The 27,654-nt window shown below is 39.9% G+C and overlaps 2 protein-coding genes across 2 annotated transcripts in view; both read left to right on the forward strand.

The window, feature by feature from the left end:
* Positions 1-59: 59 nt before the first annotated feature.
* LOC306878898 (kelch-like protein 30) lies at positions 60-5,505 on the forward strand. The gene is made up of 8 exons (XM_079431487.1): positions 60-162; positions 578-1,416; positions 1,494-1,680; positions 3,263-3,349; positions 3,930-4,085; positions 4,211-4,399; positions 4,685-4,830; positions 4,960-5,505. Exons 2-8 carry the CDS (start codon positions 643-645, stop codon positions 5,203-5,205), a joined length of 1,785 nt encoding a protein of 594 aa, XP_079287613.1. The 5' UTR covers positions 60-162; positions 578-642; the 3' UTR covers positions 5,206-5,505.
* Positions 5,506-6,061: 556 nt separating this feature from the next.
* LOC306878874 (uncharacterized protein) overlaps positions 6,062-27,654 on the forward strand; it is a gene marked incomplete at its 5' end in the record, with an annotated part of 64,538 nt that continues 42,945 nt past the window's right edge. The window contains 3 exons of the mRNA XM_079431453.1: positions 6,062-6,103; positions 6,516-6,660; positions 6,780-6,886. Coding sequence (XP_079287579.1) covers positions 6,062-6,103; positions 6,516-6,660; positions 6,780-6,886 — 294 coding nt within the window. The remainder of the gene's footprint in view (positions 6,104-6,515; positions 6,661-6,779; positions 6,887-27,654) is intronic.

Consider the following 27,654-nt stretch of genomic DNA (forward strand, 5'->3'; position numbering starts at 1 on the left):
GAATGACTGGCCTAAAAATAGCAGTGTGAAAGACAAGCATGCTGTCCCAGTGACTCTGCAAAAGACAGAGTGTCCAACATCTCAGACAGCAGCAACAAAAATGTCTGCCTTCCAAACAAGAACTGTGAATAATGTATGATTTCTACTTTTATTCACGAGCAGGTAAGTTCAGTTCTTGTTTTGTTGTGTTATAAAGAATTTTTTAACATCCACTGTTGTTTCACCAGTTTTATATTTTTGTGTGTGTTTTGTGTGCAAATTCTCTCTCAGGCAAAGAAATGAATCTTGAATGGTAGAACACTTCATTTTCAGAATTATACTCTCCTAGTGTGCCTATCAGATATATTGTCTGTGGCAAGAACCTGTTTTTAACTAATAATCGTCTGATAATTTGACTTATACTGATGTGCTAACATGACTTCATTCTCTTCCAATTTGTTCCTGAAATGTTCTGTTACCAAGCAGAAAGGCTGAAAATTTGTCCTTAGGTCATAGGAGGCTCCACATTGCTATGATCATGAATGTCGCAATCGGATTGCATATGACTGATTAAACCCATTTGTCTTGTCCTATGTAGGTAAACACTGAAAACATCTGTTGGCTGGCCCTGAATGTATTAAGGCCATAGGTCAAAGTGTCGTCATGGTGCGTAATATAGACGATCTAGACTTCTGCCTCTCTTCCCATCCCCAGAGCATCTTAGAGGGCCTGCACTCCCTCTGTTCTCAGCCCAAACTTGTGGATGTCACCTTGAGTGCTGGTGGACAGGATTTCCCCTGTCACCGGGGAATCCTTGCACTCTGCAGCCCCTACTTCCGTTCCATGTTCTCAGGAGATTTCGTGGAGAGCATTGCTGCTCGTGTCGAGCTTCATGATGTAGATCCCAATGTTTTGTCATCTTTGTTGGACTTTGCTTATACAGGGAAACTCACCATCAATAAAAACAATGTTGAGGGACTCATCTGCACATCCAGCCAGCTCCAGTTTCACACTGTTCGTGCTGTATGCAGTCGATATCTGCAGCACCAGATATATTCCACAAACTGCTTGGGAATCCTTGAGTTTGGAGAGATCCATGGCTGCCCTGAAGTTGTCGCCAAAGCATGGAGCTTCCTCCTTGAAAACTTTGAGGCAGTGCAACAACATGAGGAGTTCTTGATGTTGGAGAAAGACAGGCTGGTGGCCTGCCTGAAGGATGAGGATCTGCATATAAGAGATGACCGATCTTTTGTCGAGGCTGTTTTGGCCTGGGTCAGGCATTGTAGATCGGATCGGATCTGCCATCTGCGAGAATTGTTGGGCTTGGCTAAGCTTTCCCTCCTCACAGAATCCTTCCTCACTGAGAACTTGCTTAAAGAGCCATTGGTGCAAGACTCGCTAGAATCCAAAGAGTTCATAGAGAGAATATGTAGAGAGGTCAGACAAATCTCTTTTATATAGAAATTTCTTAAACATAATGTTCCATACAACAAATTATAATTTTTTTCCTTCAGAAACGAGAAATAACAGGAAGTGAGTCAGAGCAGAGAGTGACTCAGAATGCCCTCAACCTGCAGGAGGTTTTATTTGTGATGGGTGGTCGCTCAATGGATGACTCAGATGATGAAGATGAGGATGAAGATGAAGATAGAGATAGAAGGTTGCACCCCAGAAATTGTGGTTTCTTCAACCCAAAGCTTGGTAAGGACAACTTCAGCTGACACATCAACTCTATTTGTAAATTTATAAGAGGAGAATTAGATAAACGTGGAATACTTGAATTAAGATCCAATAATACCAGTCATGTCTGAACACACTATGGATTAGAAAGGATATAGAGGTTGTGGTTTTCCTTTTTGCCAAAAAGGTAGGAAAACTAGCAACACAAATAATTCATTGGGCTTGATCTAACTGTCCATAAGCAGGCGTGCAAAAGCATGATCTGGAGTTTTGCATTGGAGATATCAAAACTCCTGTGGAAGATGCATTTTATGTCATTTGGTGGAAATGGATGCTTTGATGGAAGTAACAGAGAAAGTGTACACATTGTTCATTAACATATGCAACTGACATCATAACAATACTGAGCTGATTGATTATCAGCAAAGTTAGCCTTTAACTTATGTTTATCAAAATCCTGGTTATCTTTACATCTAGAAGCTTATGCTTAAAGTTATAGTTCAATCAAAAATGAAAATTCTGTCATCAATTACTCACCTTCATGTAGTTTCAAACCCGTAAGAGCTTCGTCATCTTCGGAACACAAATTAAGATAATTTTGATGAAATCTGAGATTTTTCTGACCCTGCATAGACAGCAAAACAACTGACATGTTCAAGGCCCAGAAAGGCAGCAAGGACATCATTTAAAAAGTCCATGTGACATCAGTGGTTCAACTGTTAAGCTAAGAAAGTTATTAAGCTTAGAGAGCATCAGTCTTTGACGTGCATTCAGAAGTGTACCACGATGCATGCGTGTGGTGCTGCTGATGCAGGAGCCGGTGTTCTGAACTATAACCCAGATGCACTGCACCTTGTTTACATGCAGAGGAATGCACATGCATGCGTTGTGGTATTCTTATGAACATGTGTCGAAGACTGACATGGAAGATACATTTTTGAATGAAGTTATTATTTTTGTTTTGTTTGCACACAAAAAGTATTCTCATAGCTTCTGACAATTAAGGTTGAACCACTGATGTCACATGGACTATTTTAAAAATGTCCTTACTATCGTTCTGGGCCTTGAACATGTCAATTTTATTGCTGTCTATGCAGCATCAGAAAGCTCTCAGATTTCATAAATGTCTTTATATGTGTTCCAAAGATGAAGGTCTTGCGGGTTTGGAACAACATGGGGGTGAGTAATTAATGACAGCATTTTCATTTTTGGGTGAACTATCCTTTTAAAGCTTGAAATTAGTTTTACAGATGTATCATTTCTTTACAACACTAAAATTTTAACTTATAAATACATAAGTTGAATCATATAAGAAAAAGCAGTTGAAACAAATATGGGAACTCCTTAAATCCCAGGATGCTTCACAATGTAATGCTGGTTGAATGTGCTTTCATTATTTCATCTTTCACTTTTCTATCATTCTGAAATATTGAAACAGTAGTAATAAAGTGTATGTCTGAACCTTTGACTATAAGTGTCAAAATAATCAATAGTCAATACCATATACTACCTGAATTGTCATGTGATAAGGTCTCATTTCACTCTGCATACTGTATACATTTGCATTTGTAAGCATTTGCATTTTATTCTTTTTTTCTGACAGGGCAGTGGTTTCAGCTACCTGATTTTCCCAACTACAATAAATGGGGTTATTCTGTTGTCTCCTTAAATAACAATGTGTATGTCACAGGTGAGCCAAACTCTTTTCATTAGATATTAAGCTGTTTCTAAAGGCTGTAGCTCGCACAACATAAAATGTTTTCTTCACAGTATTTATTGGAAAATGGATAATTTGCTGATTGGTTGGTCTGGACTATAAGCCTCCAACCATAATGACAAGGAAAAAAAGAAAGCAGAAGAAACAACTTCTATTTTTACAACTTTTGTTGAGAAAACAAATCCACTGATTTTCCGGGTATTTATAGAGACTAGGCCCTTTGGGAAAGGATCAGTGAGATTTATAGTTTTATTGCACACATGAATGGAATGTCATCTCCATTGAGGATTTGGAGATGCTAATATAAAACAGTCCCCTGTCTTATAGACAATCCTGATAAGACTCACATAAGACCTGAAACCACTTTAGAAATGTGCACAAAGAAGCAGAACATTAACTTTGTGATGACCTGGGAAACTTGAGGCATTATTGCCTGATGTTGCCTGGTCACAAAACTGGGACATTTGAACCTTCCTTTTGAGAAGAGAAATTCAAATAAATCAGCAAAGCCTTCATCTGAATGAGAAAAACACGTTTTTTTTCTGACTCTCAGGAGGATCAAGAGGGTCTCAGTCCAACACCTGGTCCACCACAGAGACCTGGAAGTACATCACTCGTGAGGGCAAGTGGGTCACAGTCGCCCCAATGTTGCATCCCAGGACTAATCACTCTTCTGCAACTCTCAATGGAGAGATTTATGTAATTGGGGGTAAGAAACAAAATCAGTTTGCAGCTGAAGGCTTCAGACAAATGGTTTTGGGTCAATGTATATGCAGAACTGGACATTTTTGTGTAAGACATTTGTGTAAGACTGCATTGTCTTTTCATTGACAGGAACTACAATGGATTTTGTCGAAGTTGAACACTATGACCCATTCAGTAATTGCTGGACTCTTACGGGCCCAGCACTAAAGTATGTGACTAATTTTGCAGCCACATCATGTGAAAGAAAGCTTTACCTCATTGGTTCTTGTGCTGTTAAATGTAATGCCCTGACTATGCAGTGCTACAATCCTGTCATAGGTAAGAGACAACACGTGTCACCATAGTTAACTGTTAATAATAGACATTACGAGTATTCAGTAATGACAAACCAATTTTTCATAACAGAGCTTCTAATTTCATATTACAAAGAGTTTTATGTTGGAACTAGTAATTCAGAACAATTTTATGAGACACATTACAAGACACAGTGTAAATTATAATGTTATTCACTCACAGAGCCTTGCCAACATCTAGTCATGATTACAGTTCAGTACCGTGTAATTTGAGTATACTTTTGTTTATAAGATTTCTCTTCTTCAACAGATAGCTGGTGTATCATCTGTTCTCCTTTCCTTCCTAAATATCTCTCTTCTCCCCGCTCGGTTTCTATGGATGGAGTCATTTACCTCGTAGCAGATAACACCAAAAAGGTCTATCTGTATAACCCAGAGGGTAATATGTGGGAAAAAGTGAGTTTTAGATTATATTCATTATTCTTTTTACACAGAAAATCTAGAAGTGTATACAAAGTTAGCTGAACCCCTATGTTCTACTGAGACTGACAACTGTTTTTTTATGTTTGCTGTTTTTCATCCCAGATTCAGTTTCAACACACTCTTCATGAGAATGGGGATTTGGTCGTTCTAGGTGGGCAGTTGTATGTGACTGGGGGGCACTGGAAGGGCATGGAGGGAGATTACGGTGTGGAAGTAGAAGTATACAACCGAGCATCCAACACTTGGAAGGTGGAGTGCTTCCTTCCCAGGCTATGGACTTATAGTGGCTGCTGTTCCATCTTCCTGGACACTTCCCAGTGGACTGAATTCTTCCCTGATGAGACTTAATATCTGTTCTGTCCCCTAAATCTTGACCTAGGCTTTGGTACAAAGTTAAATTTTGTATAGTAGGTTTTGGCAATATTATACTTTTTTGATACGGGGATTTTTAAATTACATTTCTTTTTACATAATAGCCTATAGCTAGCTGTTGTTTTCCTAGATGTGGCCAATGGAAATCTTTGAATTAAATGGCCTTTAGTTTGGCATTTATATATATATAATCACATGCTACTTGTGTTTTCCTCTGTGAATCCATTGTAAAATTTTAATTTGAAAATCTGAATTAAAATGTCTTATTCTAATGTCCTTGGCAACCTTCGATTTTTTTTTCGCTTTCACTGAATTTGTTTTTATTCAGAAAAATGTTTTATGTTACAAAATCGTGCTGTTTAAATCCCTTATTAATTTTCATTAATTGCAATGGATTTTTAACAAAGTGCTGGAATAAACAGTGTTGTATTTGTGCAGCTGTGGTCTGCAGCGTCTGTAGCTATGGAAGCCAGAAAGCTTGCGTTTTAATTCTCATGACAACAAGCAAGAGCGTCCGGTTTCCCTGTCAACCAGAGGCACCCACCTCCAGCCTGTGCTGTGATTGCTACTTTTGCACTTGTGGCTTTATTGTAGCACGAAATAGTTTGCGTTAATTTTCTTATGCGTGTTATTAAAGCATTGATATTTAGTGCAGAGTGCACTTTGCAAACTTTGTCTATAGAGCAAAACTTTTAAAGCCTTTAAGACTTTATTAGCGTGCATATCAACTTGCTAAACCCTGTTTAAGCGTTTAAAACACCTAAAGAATTGAGGACAATTGGAAAAAACGGCGCTGTCCGCTTAAGTGCATTGGATCGCTACCAGTTTCCAGATGAGTTGTGAAGGGGATCAAGGACTGGAAGCCGTGATTCAGGTGCGTGTTTTCCAGCAGGAAAACTGATCTTCACCAGCTGTAACTTAAATAGGTTATTGCACTGTTACCTATTCAAAACAGCATGTGTGAATGAAAGAGGAGAGAGCTTGATTTAATATTAACGAGCCTTGCGATGTTTCAACAAATTAAGGTCGATCAGTGGGTCAGTTTCAGGTTCTTCTGTGAAATTTGAAGACAGGTGACTCATTTCCTTGAGCTGTTGTGACATCCAACGAAACTGAAACAGAGACAGACGAACTAGTCACGATAAATAATACATTCTAAACTAAATAATACATAATGATTTATTAACAAGCATCAAAACTTTTTGAGCTTTAAGATTTCCAGTGAGATTAGGTCACCTGATTGTAGTGTGTGAGCCTCTCTTCTCACACTAATGCTGATAATGCAGAAGCTGGAGGAGACGCTGCTTAACCCAGATAGTGGTGGAGAGGAGAAGACTTACACTCTGCGGGGAGATGAGGAGTCCAACATCACACCAGTTCCTGCCCGCATCCGTGAGATCATCACCAGAAACCTGGCTGATACGCCCACAGGTACTCTACACTCTTGAATGAGCTCATGATGTGTCTGCTGGGTTATCAGGGTGTACTTAGAACACATGTATGTATATTCTGTCATTTCCTGCCATGCTGTTTCTCTGGTGACGTATCAGGCGAGAGCAGCGAGGTGGAGGAGAACCGGCTGCTGAAGGATCTGCCTTCTCAGATGTGCGCAGACAGAGACCAGCTGCTTAGCAGGCGGGCTGCTCTCACTAGCCGGGTAGGAGCACATGTACAAATCTCACACACATGCCCTTGGGTCTCTGGACCTCCAATTCCTCTGGAAATCTGTTGGATAAGCCATTTATGCATAGATAAACACACTTGATGGTGAATCACTGTGTATCATGGACACCATATAAACCATGATTCGTACAGTAGCCTACTTTCTTCTCAGATAAAAAGCTAATTATTGCCCAAATGCAATAGCAAAGTATCTATCTTATTTTTAATGTAAGAGCGGGAACGGGCATTTTTTAATCGAATGTTCAAGGCCAGCTGCTTCCAGTTATTTTAGCAGTACAAGAATAGTCTGTTGTGCTGTTTCATTTTGCAAACTGGAATTCGTTCTCATATTATTATAATTTATTGTAATAATCATAAACACACTGGTTTGTTCTGCAAATAGTTTTACTGTTTACTGCAATTTGTTATTCATCTAGCTATTTACCTTTTAATTGGCACTTATGGTATGGGAAATGTCCACTCAAAATAACTGAAACGTCAAAGAATGCTGAAACGACAAATAATCTTAATCTGTCAGGTTTGACTGAATATTTTCTGTCATGCTCCATTTTTATCCATCAAGAAAATAATATGGTATTTTAATCTTATCTTATCTATCGATCTATCTGTCTAAATATCCATCCATCTACCATTTTTTTTTCTATCAGGAGTATTTGTTGGAATTTGTCTAAAGCAGGGAAATTAATTTATCTGTCAAAATTAGTGAAAGCATTTAAAATATCCATTATTGATTAATGCGTTACATAATATAGATTTACACACTTTATACTCTCACCCGCCAGTTTATTAGCTTGCTAGTGTCTTCAGAACTGCCTTAATTCTTTGTGGCGTTGATGGCAAGGTGACAGAGATTTCGGTCCATATTAACATGATAGCATCACACAGTTGCTGCAAATATGTTGGCTGCACATCCATGATGCGAATCTCCTGTTCCTACACATCCCAAAGGTGCTCTTTTGGATTGAGATCTAGTCACTGTAGAGGCTATTTGAGTATAACGACCTCATTGTCAGGTTCAAGAAACCAGTTTGAGTTGATTTGAGCTTTGTGGCATGGTGCATTATCCTGCTGTATGTATCCATTACAAGATGGATACACTGTGGCAAGACAAGACCCCACCAGTATTAGAAATTGCCAAATTGCCCCAGCATTCATCAGTGTCAAAATTTCAAACTGCTGCTCACTGTACATTTTCTCTTTTTCTGACCATTCCCTGTAAACCCAAGAGATGGTTGTTCATGCATATCGGCAGTTTGTGAAATCCTTATTTCAGCCCATCCAGCATCAACAACCTTGCCATGTTCATAGTCACTTAAATCACCTTTCTTCCTAGTTCTGTTACTCAGTATAAACTTCAGCAGACCATGTCTACATTGAGTTGATGTCATTTGACTGAGTGATTAGATATTTGTATTAAAATGCAGTTGAACACTGATACCTAATAAAGTCCCAGTGAGTGTATTACTAGCAAAATTTCACGTCCATAATATGTTGCTATATATGACTTATCTGATCTTTTACGGTTATTCATGTTCTGCTCATTGTAATTTGTTAATACTGTTACACTTTTAAGTTTCTTTTTGATGTTTGAGGGCTGAGGAGAATAATGTGACCTCATTGTACCAAGTTTTTGCAAATTATTATTACTGCATTCATAGAGCCAAACTTTAAACAATTTTTCTTGGCAGTCACTGATTGTTTACAATTTAATGGAAGCTACTCCCATAATTTGGGTAGGAAAAAGTTGGATAACGGCTAATGAGTCAGAAGTCTCCTACATTCACAGGAAATAGCTTACTTCCGTGTTGAAAAATAAGGTGGTTCTGTGATCTCATAACCTATATTATCCATGGTTTTCCATCCTCTTTTGTCTTGTCAACCTCACCCAAACATATTGCCAGAGGTGCATCAGAAATCAAATCAAAAACAACCTGATATCGATGGGAATGCGATCTTGTCCTCTGGCAATATGGTTAATATCTCTAACACACACAGTGCCCAATAAAAACATAAGCCTCCATCTGGTGTAAGCATGTGATTGATGCAAAGTTTCTGAAACCTGCGTATTTGCCTCCCTGCTTGGAAGTGAAAACGGTATAATGTAGATCATTGCCTTGAAACTCTCTCTAGGCCTTCCGTAATGGACACTGAGGGATTGTCGATCAGTAACCTGGTGGCAGGGATTTCATGCACTCTGAACTAATGCAGTCTCGGTCCAGGAAAAGATTTTAAGTGAGTGCTTCCCTCTGTTCAACAGTTTTTAAGGGATTGAAAACAAAGGAGGGACCATCACTAATAACGCGAGAGGTTGATGGAGCACCTTTGGACCCTATTCCTATTTTCCTTAATTTTTCTGCACATGTTGGTGGATAGACAGATGTGTGTGTAGGGAAGAGATCAAGAGAGGGAGTTACAGAGGCTCTTTGACAGAGAAAGAGGGAGCCACATGGCTTTGAAATGGAATATGTGCACAGCAAACATCAGAGTAGTGCTCTTTCCGAGAGGGGAAACCCGTTTGGAGTTTTCGATAAACAAACGGTGGTAAAGGGCCATGTGAAAATCAGCTGTCAGATATCAGATATTTATTTCTTCTTGAAACCGGACTTTGGCTCTGAAAAATGGAATGAACACCCTTGCGTTCATGAAGGACTGATGTAAACTGAGCCTGAGCCGTAGTTTATTCTGCATCTACATTTCATTACGTGTGATCAAAGTGGCAGCTGTCTGATGTCAACATTTTTTAATCAGAAATGAACTTATAATTACATTTTACAGTGTTTTTTTTTTTTTTAAATCTCTTAATTTAAAAAAAAAAATTTGTAAAGAAGTGGGTGTATTTCATGAAGCCTTATTCATATAGCATACAAAGCCCTCAAACCTCAGTTTCAATTAAATTAACTGGCAAGACAATTTTGCCAGAATTAAACATTAAAATGTAAAAATCAAACTGTTTTGCAGAACAAAGTTTGTTGGAAAGTTCTATTTCACTTTCTGAAGTTTATAGCATCACCTTGGCCACTGTCTGTGTTCCCCCCACCTAGCTGTTTGGGGGAAAATAAAAAGGTCATTGGCCTTCTCTCATGGGACTGTGAAAGAAAAAGCTCATTTTTCATAGAACACAAAGCTACCATTTGTGATAACAGTGCCCTCTTTTTCCTCGCCAAGTTTAATGAATGCCAACTGTGCACATTGCTAGTGGAGCCTATTTTAAGGTATGAGCTATAAATAAAACTTAATTAGTCTGGTTGGTATAAATAGTCTTTTTTAATCCACACATTTATATTTTTGGAGAAGAAAGACCTATGCCACATGCACTCTAAGAGTGGAGACATGTCTGTCTCTCTCTCTCCTCTCTTTGTCGCCAATTTAAAACTCTCCAGTGTGAATGTATGACATTATGAAGTCAAATGAGAAGTCAAAACTTAAAGATGTTATGGTAACATACACATAACTATACATTGGGTGCCAATACATTAACATGAGATAATGAATCCTAGATGCTTACGTTTTCTCTGTCTATATTCACCCTCAATCTGTCTTGATGTGGGAATGACATATTCTGGTGGAGTGTGATCCATTTATTCTGTCATTCCCAATTGAAGCATCAGTCATTGTGTGTTTTCTGTGTGCATACCACACAGAGCTCTGTTAGAACATGGAAAGTTTTTTTGACTTTATGCTTTGTGCTAGTATGTTTCCCGACTCCACCCTTGCGCTTACATCTCCAGGAAGCTTTCCCCAGCAGAGCGGAACTACTATATTGGAAATCGGGAGCTGCTCACCATTAAACTGGCGCTGGAGAAATGGAGACACTGGCTGGAGGGAGCTCAACACCCCTTTACAGTAATCACTGAACACAAAAACCTGGAATATCTCCGAAGTGCTAAGAGGTTAAACCTCCGGTAGGCTCGCTGGGCCCTCTTCTTCACCCGGTTCCAGTTTTCCATCATGTATCGACCCAGAGATAAGAATGTCAAGGCAGATTCCCTCTCACGTATCCATGCCCCCTGACGAACCCTCCACACCTGAACCCATACTTCCTCCAGCCATTCTTCTGAGCCTCATCCGGTGGGCCCTGGATGAACAGATCCACATCACCTCCATCGCCGAACCCGCTCCGCTGGGAGGCCCAGAGGGCAAAACCTACGTGCCCACCTCCTTGAGGACTTCCCTTCTGGGCTTCCTGTATGCTTCCCCGGGCTCTGGACACCCAGGCAGCCAGCGTACTCTCGCTCCTCCAAGCTCGGTACTGGTGGCCCAGTATGGCCCGGGATGTTTCCCAGTATGTTCGTGGATGCTCAGTCTGCGCCATCTCCAAGACTCCACCTCACTTACCCGCCAGAAAATTAGCCCCATTATCCATTCCACGTCGCCCCTGGTTCCACGTCGGAGTAGACTTCGTCACAGATTTCCCCAAGTCAGAAGGTTATACCTGCATACTCGTTGCAGTTGACAGATTCTCCAAAGCCTGCAAGTTAATTCCCCTCCGGAGTTTACCCACAGCCCTCGAAAAAAACAGAGGCCCTCTTCCATAATCTCTTCCGCACCTTTGGCATCCCGGAAGATGTCGTCTCCGACCATGGGCCACAGTTTGTCTCCCGTGTCTGGAAGGCATTCTTCAAACTCCTCGATGTCACCGTCAGTCTCTCCTCAGGGTATCACCCCCAAACTAACGGCCAGACTGAGCGGAAGATTCAGGAGATTGGGAGATATCTCCAGGCTACTGTCATGACAACCAGTAGGGCTGGAACCGCTTCCTCCTGTGGGCCAAGTATGCACAAAATTTCCTCAAGCAAACCACCACCGGCCTCACCCCTTTCCAGTGCATACTCGGCTACCAACCCCCTCTGTTTTCCTGGACAGAAGAGCCCTCCAACATTCCAGCTGTCGACCACTGGTTCCGAGCGAGTGGGACTCAGCTCATGTCCAACTTTAGCAGGCAGTGCGGAGACACAAGACCTATGCAGATGACTGTCGGTCTGCCACCCCTATAGATAAGGTAAGGTCTGGCTCTCCACCCAGGATCTGCGTCTCCGCTTGCCCTGCCGGAAGCTGAGTCCCCGCTATATCAGTCCCTTTACCATCGAGAGGCAGATCAATGAGGTCACCTTCCGTCTCCAACTCCCTGCACGGTATCGTATCCATCCAGCATTCCATGTCTCACTCCTCAAGCATGTCTCTCCCTCTGTCACAGAACCCGACGAGCCTGCAGTACCTCCTCCTCCCGAGATCATCGAGGAGCCCCTAGTCTACAGGGTGCAGGAGATCTTGGACTCTGGTCGACGGGGTGGCCGCCTGGAATATCTTATTGACTGGGAGGGATACGGGCCGGAGAAAAGATCCTGGGTGGCCCGGGACGATGTGCTGGATCCCTCTCTCCTGGCCGAGTTTCACCAGAACCACCCTGACCATCCTGCACCCAGAGGCCGTGGCCGACCCCGTTGCCGTAATAGGGTGTCAGGAGCCACCCCTGGAGGAGGGGGTACTATCAAAGTCACCGCAGTCTCCACCAACGACACTCACCAGATCCCAATCCCCTGATTTCTGATCACCGCCACCTGTCAGCACTAATCAGCAGCACTATATCCCTGCACTCCTCCCGTTCACTCACTGTCTGGTCTCAAACATTCTATGCTGACTAACCTGACCCACTTACCTTTTGTCTACCTACCAGTTGCTCCTGTGTTTCTATCCCCATTCTCCATCGCTCCTGTTCTCCACCGTCTCCACGCTCCGCTGTTCCCTCGGGATCCCGTGGATAAAGAAACAAGGACATTAACACTCAGATAAGCCCCAAGAGACTTTCCCCTTCCCCGCCTGCTTACCCGGACTTACTGCTCATCTCATTCCCCTCTGCTGCTTTTCAATAAACCTGTTGTTTTTTATTGCACTTACATCTGTGTCCCGTGTCTATCTGCTGACAACAGTATAAATTCAAAGGTATAAATAAAGGTGTGGCTGTTTACAGAGTGCTGTATCAAAGCATATTAAATGTAAAGTTGACTGGAAGAAATTGAGTAGGAAAAGGTGCACAAGCAACAGGGATGACCGCAAGCCTGAGAATACTGTCAAGCAAAGCTGATTCAAACACTTGGGAGAGTGGATTGAAGCTGGAGTCAGTGCATCAAGAGTCACCACGCTCAGACATCTTCAGGAAAAGGGCTACCAAGCCACTTCTGAAACAGAAACATTGTCAGAAGCATCTTACCTGGGCTAAGGAGAAAAAGAACTGGACTGTTGCTCAGTGGTCCAAAGTCCTCTTTTCAGACGAAAGTAAATTTTGCATTTCATTTGGAAATCAAGGTCCCAGAGTCTGGAGGAAGAGTGGTGATGCACAGAATCCATGTTGCTTGAAGTCCAGTGTGAAGTTTCCACAGTCAGTGATGATTTGCGCTGCCATGTCATCTGCTGGTGTTGGTCTACTGTGTTTTCTGAAGTCCACAGTCAACGCAGCCATCTACCAGGAAATTTTAGAGCACTTCATGCTTCCTTCTTCTGACAAGCTTCATGGAGATGCTGATTTCATTTTCCAGCAGGACTTGGCACCTGCCCACACTGCCAAAGGTACCAAAAGCTGGTGTGTGCTGGCTCCTGTGCTTGATTGGCCAGCAAACTCGCCTGACCTGAATCTATGGGAATCTATGGGGTATTGTCAAGAGGAAGATGAGAGACACTGAAGATGAAGATGATGAACTGAAGGCCGCTCTCAAAGCAACCTGAAGTGAAGTGAAGTGACATACTGCCAAGTATGGTGACCCATACTCGGATTTCGTGCTCTGCATTTAACCCATCCATCGTGCACACACACAGCAGTGAACACACACACACCGTGAACACACACCCGGAGCAGTGGGCAGCCATTTATGCTGCGGCGCCCGGGGAGCAGTTGGGGGTTCGGTGCCTTGCTCAAGGGCACCTCAGTCGTGGTATTGAGGGTGGAGAGAGCGCTGGACATTCACTCCCCCCACCTACAATCCCTGCCGGCCCGAGACTCGAACCCGCAACCTTTGGATTACGAGTCCGACTCTCTAACCATTAGGCCACGACTTCCCACGTAAACCTGGGCTTGCATTACACCTGAGCAGTGCCACAGGCTGATTGCCTCCATGCCACGTTGCATTGATGCAGTAATTCATGCAAAAGGAGGCCCAAACAAGTATTGAGTGCATAGAAATGAACATACTTTTCAGAAGCTTGACATTTCTGTTTAAAATATCCTTTTTTTATTGATCTTATATAATATTCAAATTTTCTGAGACACTGCATTTTGGGTTTTCATTATCTGTAAGCCATAATCATCAAAATTTCAAGAAATAAAGGCTTGAAATATTTCACTCTATGTGTAATGAATCTATAGAATATATGGGTTTCACTTTCTGAAATGAGTGACAAAATTTTTTTACCTTTTTCATGATATTCTAATTTTTTTAGATGTACCTGTACATGTACATACTTTATGGTTAGGGTTAGGATTAGGTTTTGCTTAGGGTTACTTGCATGTAATTATGCATAATTTATTGTTATTATAATAGTACGTACATGTAACGTGTAACAAAGACTCCTCAAAATAAAGTGTTACCAGAATTTTATATTGTTACAAAAAATCTATTTCAAATAAATGCTGTTCTTTTGAACTTTCAATCAAAGACTCAAAGGTTGCACTTTATTTTAAGGTGTTAATTGTTACAGTGTAATTGTACATATAAGGAAACAGTCATTCTAATTAACTACATGCATGTGCTAGAATGCACATACGAGAAATTTGTTTTAGTGACAGTAGCTCCACAGTGCGACAGAATGACAGCAACAGGACAGGACACAGATAGTAAAAAAATAAATAAAATAAATACTGTACAAATATACCAAGTAGCACAAACACAATTCAGTATGTACAGGTATGTTAGGTGCAAATTTGATATGTAATAAGTATGTGTGTAAAATAAACATAAAAAGTATGATAGTGTTGTGTGTTCATGAGATGGATTGCCTGAGGGAAGAAACTATTCCTATGTCTGGTCATTCTGGTGCTCAGAGCTCTGTAGCGTCGACCAAATGGCAAAAGTTCAAAGAGGGAGTGTGCTGGGGTCCAGAGTGATTTTACCAGCCCTTTTGCACACTCTGGATAAGTACTGTTCTTGGAGAGTGGGGAGTGTTGTACCAATGATTCGCTCAGCAGTCAGGGCTACCCTCTGTAGTCTTTTGAGGTCAGATTTGGTAGCTGAGCTGAACCAGACAGTTATTGAAGTGCAGAGGATGGATTCAATGATGGCAGAGTAGAACTGTTTCAGCAAGTCCTGTGGCAGATTGAACTTCCTCAGCTGGCGAAGGAAGTACAACCTCTGCTGGGCCTTTTTCACAATAGAGTCAATGTGAATGTCCCACTTCAGGTCCTGAGAAATTGTGGTGCCCAGGAACCTGAATGACTGAATGAGTCCACAAACAGGATCCTCACATAAGTCCCTGGTCTGTCTAGGTGTTGCAGTGTAAATACACTGTAACAAGGACACCTTAAAATAAAGTGTAACCATAACATTTTACATATTGTAAATAATAAATGCATTAAAATGGAAAACAATTTTGGTCCCACTTTAGATTAGGTGGCTTTACTAGGTACATTTAAATTAATCATTTGATACAACTTATTATGTACATGCATGCTTTTACACTGTACTAACATTTAAAAAATAACAGCATGTAATTACATCTGTAATTAATTTCTGTAATTACATTTCGTTATACTGTTGACCCATCCCTTACACCTTAACCTGACCTTAAACCTACCCATACCACCAAACTTGTCCCTTACCTTATACATATCCCACCTCAATAGCAGCCAAAGTGTTTTGCAAAAAAAAAATGACACACAATAAATACATTGTACTTACATCAAAAAACAAGCACATAGTAGTTAAGACCACCTAATATAAAGTGGGACCACAAATTTAAAGGGGTCATATGATGCGATTTCAAGTTTGCCTTTCTCTTTGGAGTGTTACAAGCTGATTGTGCATAGTCCCTGAAGTTGCAAAGACTAAAGTCTCAAAACCAAAGAGATATTCTTTATCAAAGTTAAGACTCTGCCACGCCCCCCTAAAACGGCCCATTCAAACATGCCCCCACATGTCTAAGTCACAATGTGGAAATATTTGCATAATGCCGCCCAAATGTTCACGCAAAGAGAAAAGGCGTGGTTTCAGTAACCAAAGTAGTGTTGATGCAGCCATGACAGGGAGACGCTGTGTGTTTCTAGGCGAAAGCAAAAGCACTTTATTTGGCCTTCCAAAAGTAGATGGTCATATGATGTTGTTAAAAAGAACAATATTTTGTGTATTTGGTGTAATGCAATGTGTTCATGTGGTTTAAAGTTAAAAAAACACATTATTTTCCACATACTGTACATTATTGTTACTCCTCTATGCCCTGCCTTTCTGAAACACTTCGATTTTTACAAAGCTCATCTTTTTGAGAAGTGAGGCGTGCTCTGATTGGCCAGCTGCGTTGTGATTGGCCGAATACCTCAAGCGTGTGACGGAAATGTTACGCCCCTCACCGTATTGTGATGGAGTTTCCTAACGCCGACGAGACTAAAACAATAAAACCCATTACAAACGAAGCATTTGGTGCATCCAGTGGGGACATAATTACTGATTATAATGACTTATACTGTCATTTACACGTCGCGTTGCATCGCGCCGCATTGCATCGCGCTGCATTGCATCGCGCCACATAAACATTATCATGTCTGCATTTGTGATCGGAGAAACGACAAACAACAAGAGCTACTCTACACTGCTCAAAACTCGAGTTTGAATCGTCAGTAGCAGAAATTTACTTACAGGCTGTGAGTCAGAAGCGTCAGACTGTCCTTGCAAAGTTGGAATTGCCCCACTTTATAGAAACAGGCTTTGAGCACAGCTGGCTTTGTAGGCTACTCTTCAGGTTCAGGAAATAGTCCTCCGTAGAATATGCTGCACACACTCGAATATGTTGCATTGCTCTGGAACAGTGTTGTAAATACAACTTAATCATACATTTCTAGTTCAGTCAGGACCACTCTGTTCGATGTCAGAATATTGTAGAGGTCCTGAACTTTATGTTTGGCGGCAGGCTTCGCTCTGAAGGGTTCAGTTCTGAGCTATCCACAGGCAAACCTCACTGAGGTTTGAACCCCCCTTAAGGGAGTGCACTCTCTGGATGGTTAGGAGAGGTCGTATGCCTTAATATTTAAACAGAGTAACTTCTTACTCTGCAGAGATTTCATCATTATCAGATCAGGTCACGTGTTGGCACGATGGGTAACAAGATATTCCATGGCCATATTATCCACATCTTCCCAATGGATGCCGATGTCTTCCAGGTCTTCTTGGAAAGCCTCTATGTCTCCATTGATCTTTTTATTCGGCTGTTGATTCAGCCTATGTCCCTCCATCAGTATCCACTATGCTCACAAGGTTGATGAACTACTGCGCTTCCTCAATCAGATGTCCTCGAACCATCAGTGGACTTTGGTCTGTGTACCTCCTACTCTCATTGATTGGTCTTCTCTGTTCAACTTCCCGCCCTCTGCATTCAGGCTGATTGTCTCTTAGCGAATACTCTCGTCTCAGCTGGTAAAGATAGTGTATTTCAATTATGATCAGGAAGCTGATCTCTGATAAGACAACAGTTGAGGATAAACTAGAATTGATGTATATCAGACATAATGTTGAATAACTCCATGAGAAGAAGAAATAGTGCTTGAGTAATATTTCCCCAAACAAAATGAAGTACAGAGTAAGCTGCTTGAAGCTAGGCAACATTGTCTCCTTAACGTAGGCATACAGGGACTGAAGATGATGTTGTGCTAGCATGAATAGCATTATCACACTATTGTTAAATGAGCGATTTTAGAATAATTTCAATGTAGCTATGCCAACCTGCGGCCCTAGAGAAATGGTGTGAAGATGAAAGGCTAAATATGTGTAATTGACCCTCTTAGTAAGTTGAAATCAGACAACAGCACAGTTGAATGAAGTCACATGCAGCCAGTGGAATGTCCGTGCCATCAAAGTCCCTTCTAGGCGAGTCACTTCACGCGAATCAGTCCTTGAAATGCCGTGAAGTTAGGCAGCGCAGCTCCTCTCTCCTTGAACAGAGAAACACCACTCCATCAAAGGTTATCACCAAGTCTCTGACTAAACATCATCATTAAAATCGGCAATGAAATCTGACAATGACCATCTCATAATGTTCTAAACACATGAATACCGAATTGCGTTTTCTCTGTTATGCACTGTCCTAAATGCGCGTCTCAGAGCACCGACTGCCTCCACAGCAACTGGAGCCTCCAATATGCAGCCGAAGCTACTTAATCCATCAGCAAATGGCTCATAATTTAGAAGGCGGGACCTATCAGGCACTCTGCGTGCTGCACTTCCTCCCATCAGTGCAAGTTATGCAACTTATTGCTAGATAACAACTTCCAGGCGACTTCTCCAAGTGCCTAGCGACAAGCAATGTCTTATGTATATAGAGATTGTCAGACAACATCTGGATTATAAATCAGAATTTAAAAGAGCATTTCAGTTACTATTTCAAACTGTCTGACAACAAAAGAATTATGGACTGTTTATGCAATATGGCTGTATTGAATACATTACTGTATGTGAGCACAGAGAGTAGCAGAGAAGTGAACAAAATGCTGACACTAGGTAGAATGCAATGCAGGTAATGGATATGCTAAAAGGCATATTATGTCATCTAGAGATATTTAGCGGCTCAAACAGGCTTGAGCTACTCACTGAAAATAGCCAAAGTGCCTTTAAGGTAAGTCATGTCACTCGGCGGCCATCTTTGAAACACCTCTTGGGCATGTAAGTGCAGCAACTATCTCTTTAAATGGGGAAACATCAAATTCTCCAAACTGATCACCAAGCCTATGATTAAATTAATATTTGAAATCACCAATGAAATCTGACAACAACTGACAACAATGATACTTTTCCCATAACACCAAGTGTATTAAGCATGTTGACGATAGCCAGTGTTGGGTGTAACGCGTTACTAAGTAACGCGTTACTGTAATTAAATTACTTATCCACTGAAAAAGTAAAGTAAGGGATTACTGTTCATTTTTAGGTAATTTAATTACAGTTACTTATAAAGTACTTGCGTTACATACAGTAAATAATTTCAACAGTTCTAAAAGCAATATTGAATTTGAAATCTAAATTTACCGTCTAAAGATATTGAATGCAGCCGCTTTAACCCTCCGTGTGCGGGTGCGTTCACTTTCAGATTTTCCTGATTCACAGAGAAACCTTAAATGCTCAAATCAGGGCCGGCACCAAGAGGGGGCATTCGCGGGCAGAGTTACGGTGCCCCCCACTTTCCATCCTCTCCCCTTCATGCTGAACGTGATCGTTTCGAAAGCGAAAGTGAAACCGGTAAAACAGCGCACATAAGAAAGCGATTGCACGCTTTAGCGAGCGTCAGAAACTGCACGCAATCACAGATTGCACGCTTCCCATCCCACCCCGAACCCCCACCACCACCACCCGCCACACACACACACAAAACGTGATTTGTGCCCCCCCCCCCCCCCCCCCCCCCCCCCCCCAGAAATTAAAATGCCCCTCTGATGGAGGTGCCCTGGCGCCGGCTCTGACTCAGATACATATAAGACTAAAATCAATAGAATCTAAAAATCTTGAAGTTTCTACTTGACACTTGAAGGAATTCAAATTAAAAACTAATGTTTCTGATTATGCAATCCGTATGAAACTAAAGCAAGGTACAGTCTTTCCCGTGTCTGAGCTCATTATATGCAGTCACCTGTGCGCATATGCCCTCACCTAGATACAAAAAAAAGTAAAATATTAAGAAAAAATCATTCATCATTTTTGAAAGAAGACCTGCTATGAGAAATTTACCTCATAAGAACAGCGCGATCTGACATTATGCAGCAGAGAAGATCATTTCTGTAATTTATTCTTTCCTACATAGTTAACGTGTTATTTTGACATAAACCTGTACAGATTTTACTAGTTGGGCTTTTCCTGAACATCTTGCCAAACTGAAATGTATTGTTTAACTTTTAAGCCTTTTTGTTATTCAGATATTTTGCAGAGTATTTCTATTTGTTAACCAAAGGTGGTTACATTTTTTTCATAAAAATGTTTAAGTATTACAGTTGTTTTAAAGCTAAAAGGCTAAACTATTCTATGTTTGACTCGAATTGAAAGAATATAGAGTTTAATTTCTATTAAGGTTTATAGGGATTTTAAGATGTAGCCTAATTAGCGATTTGAATAATTAAGTTACTTATTGAGTAACTAAGTTACTTTTCAGATAGAGTAATTAGTAAAGTAATTTAAATACAATATTTAATTGATTCCAAACAAGCTATGGCCAATGAGATCAGAAGACTATAGCGACAATGTGTAATGAGCAATTAAGTTTAGCAACACAACAGCGTGTTGCCAATACCTGATAACTGCATGAGTATGAAAAGAAACTTGGCTTAGCTTCATGAAGACACGTTCGGATGATTGGAGAGTGAAGTATATCCACATCTGTTGAGGATGCTTATCTTCTTTATAATGTACAATTCCTTATGCAGTGAAGTCCGATCTCGACTGAATTGTTCTTGAGTTCCGAATCAAGCCGCTTTACGTTATACTGGGCGATGCGGTGAATCGTGTGTTCAAAACATGACTGGATCTGAAGCGATAACTGTACGGTCAACATCCTTTAAATTCGTTTGAAGCTGTCCTGAGTGAGTGTTTGGGATGAACTAGAAGACTGTTAAGCGAGTATCTGTGCAACGGATTAGCGCTTTGAAGCTGTCTTGAGCGTAAAAGCGAGTGTCTGTGCGGCAGAACTCGAGGCTGACTAAGTGAATCTCTGTGCGACAGAACTCAATGCTGACTAAGTGCATGTCTGTGCGACAGACGATGGCAAGTGTGAAAATGGATGATCTTATATATCTTATTAATTGTAGTGGGAGGACTTACAATCAGCTGAGCGTCAGCTGATGCTGCAGTCACGCCATGGTCTGCCTGAACTACGCTTGAGCTCCATTGCTCCAACGTATTGTGCTCCTTTTGACGCGATTGACCCGGGTTCGAATCCACCTTTTGGCAAACTTTTTTTCAGCCTTTTCAAATTCCAAATCACATCAGAAAAGCATTTATTTTCAATAAAAATTAAGGAAATAATAAAAAAGTTGAAAATAAAGTAACAGGTATGGTTAGGGTAGGTGTATGTAGGGCTTTATTTACTGGCGTACATTTAATAAATTGAATTAAAATTATAATTTACACTGAATAAGTTATTATTGCATACTGTTTTATAACGTACTACAATACTGAGGTGCAGATAATTGCCACTATTTGAAATAAGTAGTATAAATATCAGAAGTAGTATGAATAGCAGAAAATCCTGCTATTTTAACATAGTGTAAATAGCATCCATTGCTAAGAAAATACGCTATTTTCACAGTGTAAATAGCATCTATTGCTATTTGCAGTTAGTGTAAATAGCCTCTATCGCTATTTACACTTAGTGCAAATAGACGCTGCCATTTTAAATTGTAATTATTTTTCACAATATTATACAATCTTGAACAGTAGTGTATGTATATGCAAATAATTTGAATTAATTTAGTCAAATTAATTTGCAGATCAAAACTGCTTATAGAGTGCTACTTGCTGTAGTTCGCTTTCCTACACTGTTGATTTGATTTAGTTGTTACCCTGTAAATCACAGACTTACATTTAAATAGATTCAGGTGGACTAGTTTTTACTGTCAACCACTTGGTTAATCCAGTTTATTTGACTCAGCTAAAATAGGTGATGAATTGAGAATTTATCTCTTTTTATCTCTTCGGAGTGTGTGGGAGTGTTGGTCGGTTAACTTTAGTAGTCCTTTGAGATGTTGCTTGTTCTTTAGTCTGGCAAATACCTTAAAGAAGTTGGCTTTAGGGGCTCTCTGTGAGTCTTCCCTCGCTCTCTCCTGGGCAGGGCCCCAGCGACATTGTGGCAGGATAGACCCGCTGTGGCACATCATGCGACACTGGACTAACTGAAAAGGAGCAGCAAACCCCATAAAGTCCTTCTCATGGCTCTCAGGACAGTTTGAGAGTGGCCTCCTAAACAAGAGTGGGAATATGGAAATATTTGGGCAGGTTTTGCTCTTGAAAGCACACCTCTGTCTCCTGGTGAATTCGCAGCAATCGCTTGTGACCCTTGAAAATTGCCCCTGAACCGGAATAAACCATGACCCAGTTTGAAAAGCTGCATCGTCTCAGGAGGACGAAGAAAATGTTGATGTGAACTTTGACCTTTCTGTGTTGATATTGGACAACTGCCAGTTGGCAGTTTCTCAGGCACTAGGGCCGTGTACATGCGTGTGTATTTGTGTGGGAGTGTGTAAGTTTGTATGTGTGGGTGTGTGTCAGGGGATTGCGTGGGTATATATTTTACAGCTCCGAGGCAGTTTTTGGACCGGGATTGTGTGAGACAGTCTCCCTGTGTGTTTTTGTAGGAGTTACCCGAATGTAGAGTTAGATATATGATAAAGCAGAAATGTTAACCAAATGGAGCACTGTAGAAAAACAACAATCACGGGGCCACAAGCTTTTAAGCTGAGAGATAAATCACTAAACAAGTGAAAAAAGGGTTTTGTAGCTAAAATGTGATGCTATTTGTCAGAAAACCTTTTTGAATTGATCTGGACTCGCAGACTAGTTGGAGACATTTTGACGAAGAGCATGGCAGCTTCCAGGCTCTGCGCTTTTGACCTAATCCCCATTCCTTTTTGCTTCAAAGGTCTTGTCAAACATGATTGCCACTGATATGCTTGTTTTGTTAGAGTGAAAATGGTGCACTGTCTTTGACTCAGTGTTTAGGGTTTGTTTTCTTGCCTACATAAAGCTGCTAAGCCTAGCAGTGGTCACGAGTGGAGCTGAGCCAGTGAGGTTGGATCTGTCAGCTGTCTGTGAGTCGTAAAAGTGATTGACGCTCCAGAGAATAATTCCTCAAAGTAGGGATCATCCCAGAGTCCTCACTACATTTAATTAAGTGTCCTTTATCTTTTTCCATATTTCTTTCTTTTCCATTTGACTGTGGGTTTTCTCTTTCTTTTTTGACTGTGGGAACAGAAGAGCAATCTTCCTAGAAGGTATTTTATCATTTGCTTGCCATTTAATTTAGGCGTGACATCTAAGCAGCTTAGTTCTACTTGTCTTGTTCCAAAATGAATAGTTTAAAAATGAAAATTCTGTCATTTGCTTAGTGTTGTTGTGTTTTTCCTAACCCATATTAGTTTCTTCTGTGGAACACAGGAGGAGAAATTTTTAATAATGTTCTGGTTGCTCTTTTCCATGCAATTAAAATGAATGGAGACTGGAACTTTCAAGCTTCACAAAAGTGTTAAAAATGAACGCTATGGCAACATTCTGTACCTTAAAACAAAATAAATCTGCATAATTTTTATTTTATTTTTAGAATTAGGTTTTACTGGAGTACCACAAATAAATTTTCAGTTTTTTTTTTACACACACACACAAACACACACACATCAGCAATTCAAAACTCAGTGCCACACTCAGTGTCAGAGCCTACAGGTTTTCACCAGCGTATTGATTGCTTTTTCATGAAATGGATAATTTTTTTTATTTGTTATTTAAAAGCAGTGTCATTTTTTAGTCACTGACTCAATGATCCATTTGCAGCAGTTAACAGCCCATTAAAAGCTCATTGGAGGTGAAGACTATTAGAGAATAACAACCTCACTTTCACTCTGTTGGTTACAGAAAGCTGTTGAATGGCTTCAGAAGACTTTTATAACACTTGGTGTGATGGTGTATTTACATGCTTTTTGAAGTTTGAATGCTTCAGTCCCCATTCAATCAGTCCCCAACAACCAAGAGTCTTCAGAATTTTTCCATTTGTGTTTAACAGAAGAAAGGTTCTGGAACAACATGACGGTGAATAAATAAGAACAGATTTAAAATTACTGGAGCTCTATTCCTCTCTAGAAAGATCTAATATCTTTCTGATAGCTGTTATTCTGTCACGTCACACAACAGTTTTACTTTTTAGTGGAAACAGGCATGGTTCCTAAATAAGTCGTTGTGTTAACCACTATTTTATTAGCATCCCATTCATGTGGCTTCTTTCTTTTTGTAGTGTATAGTTTAATTTTAAAAGTGCATATGTTTTATACTTGTTCACTTGTTTGTTTACATCCATCGCTGTGGAAGGTGATTGTAAATTCCAAGCTCAATTGATGCAATATTGCGCATGTGAACATGTGTTTGTGTTTGTATTTTGCATGTGAACACTGCCTGTGTCCCGTTTTTACCTCCCAGTAGGTCTTCTCCACAGCAGCTGTGGCTGTGGTCAAACAGTGCTCCATGGTGATGGTTGTTGGTTTGTGCCTGGGGGCTGCAGTGGGGTCTCTGAGCTGGGGAGCTTCACAGCTCTCTGATTCTTGGCCAGCATTGTGTAATCACTCACAGTGGCGCTGCAAAAACAGCTTTCACAATCAGCTGGATGTCTCTCAGCGGGCCAGCACTCCAGCAGGGACAGGGAGAAGGGCATATTAGTAGAGGACAGCAAGGCTCAAGGGACGGTGTGCTTTGTTTATATGCTTGAGTTTGCATGAATGTTTGTGTAGGCATTAGTTAATTGGCATGTGTGTGAGATAGAACTGAAGTTAGCACGAGTAAGTATGGGGGAGTTTGTTTAGGTGTGAGCGTGTATGTGTATATATATATATATATATATATATGTAGAGGAACTGTATGTCCTTTCCAGCTGTGTTTGGGAATCTGACAGATTATTCACTGCATTAATTCCCTTTATTAAGCCTCTGAGTCCAGGCCAGGCCAGTGAGAAGCGCTCACAGCTGTAAACCCCTCAATGCCACAGCATATGGCTGACTTAGTCTGTCTTCTTTTTATGGGTGATACTGCAGGAGTACGAGATTTTTTTCCCCACTTCTATTGTGCTTGTGAATTTGTACACACATGCAAGTTTATGTGCTTGTGTGTATATAAATATTTTTATATTTCTCATGTATTTGTGTGTATACAGTATTGTATATGCAGGTGTGATTTACCCTGTATCTGGTATATGCTCTTTAAAGTTTATTGTTGTTAGTTTTGATTTCCTCATTAAAAAGTTTATCATAGCTAACTGAAAATAGGTTATAAGAAGTAATAAAAAATAAAACAATTGATAAGTAATTACATAATTATGTAAATGATGAAACAATTACATGAATAAAAAAATAGTTAATTCTGCACTCTTGTTATTTATATGATGTGGCATCCATGCCAATCTGTGTGAAGTCTAAGACCACTGTCATGTCAGCCAGTGCGACAGAAAGCATAAATGAATCTGGCAACTGTTGTTTTATTTGTCTGAGTGGTAGAAAAATGAGTGTCAGAGGTGAGTGTGGTCTTTCAGCCTGTAAGCATGAAAAACGGGTTGCTTATTTTGTTTTTTGTCAGACCAGGTCACTTATTTTGCAGAGTGCAGCCTTAAAAATTAAACATCTTTAATCATTTACTGACCCTTAAATCATTCCAAATCCCTGGATTTACTTTCTTCTGTGGAACACAGAAGTGTGCACCACAGAAAAACATCATACAGGTTTGGAACAACATGAGGGTGAGTAAATAGTGAAAGGATTTTCATCAGAATTTTAAAGAGACAATTCATCTAAAAATGAAACAAATCTGTCATCATTTACTTTTATTTGATTCAAAATCTCTAGGATATTTTTTATGTATAATATGTTATGTTCTACAGAAGAAAGTAATACAAGTTTGTATGGAAACCCGTTTTCGCCACCGAATAGAAAATAAAAAAAGGTATTTGCAAGTTTTTAATCGCACAATTCTGACTTTTTTCTCACAATTGCGAGTTCACATCTTGCAGTTCTGATTTTATTCTCACAATTACGTGATATAAACTCACAATTGCGAATTATTAAGTCAGAATTGTGAGATAAAAACAGTAACACTTTATTTTAAGGTGTCATAATACAGAGTAATTACCTAATTAAGTACTTAGTAGTAGCCGTTGTACTTACATTAAACAAAATGTCCTTACCATGTAACTAAGTTATGGAACAGCCTGTAATTACAGTTCGTAATTATGTAGATATAATAGGCAGCTACTATTACACATATGTAACGGACCGAGTCTGTTACACAGCTACTTTTACACTTAAGTACAATCTTGATACACTTTATTTTAAGTAGCTTAAGCCTGTGTAATATTATGTAATTGTAATGTAATTAGAAAGGTATTACATGTTTTTAAGCTGTGTACTGGTTGGTTAAATCAAACTAAAGTGCAGCTGGATGAGGTGTACAGTATAGATACACATGAAGTACACTTAAGTACAATCTTGATACACTTTATTTTAAGTAGATGATGCCTGTGTAATATTATGTAATTGTAATGTAATTAGAAAGGTATTACATGTAAGCTGTGTACTGGTGGGTAAAATCAAACTAAGGTGCAGCTGGATGAGGTGTACAGTATAGATACACATGAAGTACACTTAAGTACAATCTTGATTAACTTTATTTTAAGTAGCTTGTGTCTGTGCACGTACATTTCTAATGACGTTGTATAAAGTCTGCAACGCATATGTAACAATCTTTTGGTTACATAAGTAGCTGTGTAACAGACCCGATTTGTTACATATGTGTAATAGTAGCTGCCTATTACATGTACATAATTACAAACTGTAAGTACTGAGAATTATGAGATATAAACTCACAATTGCAAGTAGTAAAGTCAGAATTGCGAGATATAAACTGGCAATTCTTTTTTTCTCAGAATTGCGTGATATAAACTGTTATAAAGTCATAATTGCAAGATATAAAGTGGAAATTCTGACTTTTTTTCTCAGAATTACGTGATATATACTCACGGTTATGAGTTATAAAGTCAGAATTGCCAGAAAAAAAGATTTTCTCAGAATTGCGAGTATATATCAAAAAACGTCAGTATTGCAAGATGTAAATTCGCAATTGTGAGATAAAAAGTCACAATTACCTTTTTTATTTTTAATTCAGTGGTGCAAATGGACTTCTGTAGGTTTGGAATGACATGTGCGTAGTTGACGTATCAATGTGTCATAAGGTGTGACAGCAAAAATGTAAAATAAAATAACATTGAAGATAAACCTCTCTCATGCTATTTGTAACTCTAAGAACGAAGACACATTTTTCTCATATTAGTTTTTTTTTTCAACATTTCTGCTATGTCACACCATAGGACACAGTCAAATTTTTATTTGTCAACTAACCATGTTCACCCAAAAATGTAAATTCTGTCATTAATTTACTCACCCTCGTGTCGTTCCAAACCTGTAAGACCTTCGTTCATCTTGGGAACACAAATTCCATGGACAGTTGCATTGCTGTCTATGCATGGTCAGAAAGCTCTCGGATTTCATCAAAAATATCTTAATTTGTGTTTCGAAGATGAATGAAGGTCTTGAGGGTTTGGAATGACACAAGGGTGAGTAATGACAGAATTTTCATTTTTGGGTGAGCTAGATGATAACAGAGCTTCAATTTTCAACTAACGTGAGAAAACTTCATTTTCTTGTAAATGCTTTAACCTCTGATTAAAGGAAACCAATCTCTGACAAACCAGCAATTTATAGTAATGTCAGTAATAATCCTCCTAATCTAAATTGAAAATTTTAATGTTTTGATATTAATTAAGCAT

This window comes from Barbus barbus (genome assembly GCF_936440315.1).
Source record: "Barbus barbus genome assembly, chromosome: 13".
NCBI lineage: Eukaryota > Metazoa > Chordata > Actinopteri > Cypriniformes > Cyprinidae > Barbus > Barbus barbus.

Bases quoted from the DNA above. Each gene is read 5' to 3' on its own strand.
- LOC306878898 (XM_079431487.1), top strand. From the start codon at position 643: ATGGTGCGTAATATAGACGATCTAGACTTCTGCCTCTCTTCCCATCCC. The intron at 1,417-1,493 runs GTCAGACAAATC...TTTTTCCTTCAG, and splicing joins TAGAGAGAATATGTAGAGAG to AAACGAGAAATAACAGGAAG. The intron at 1,681-3,262 runs GTAAGGACAACT...TTTTTCTGACAG, and splicing joins TTTCTTCAACCCAAAGCTTG to GGCAGTGGTTTCAGCTACCT.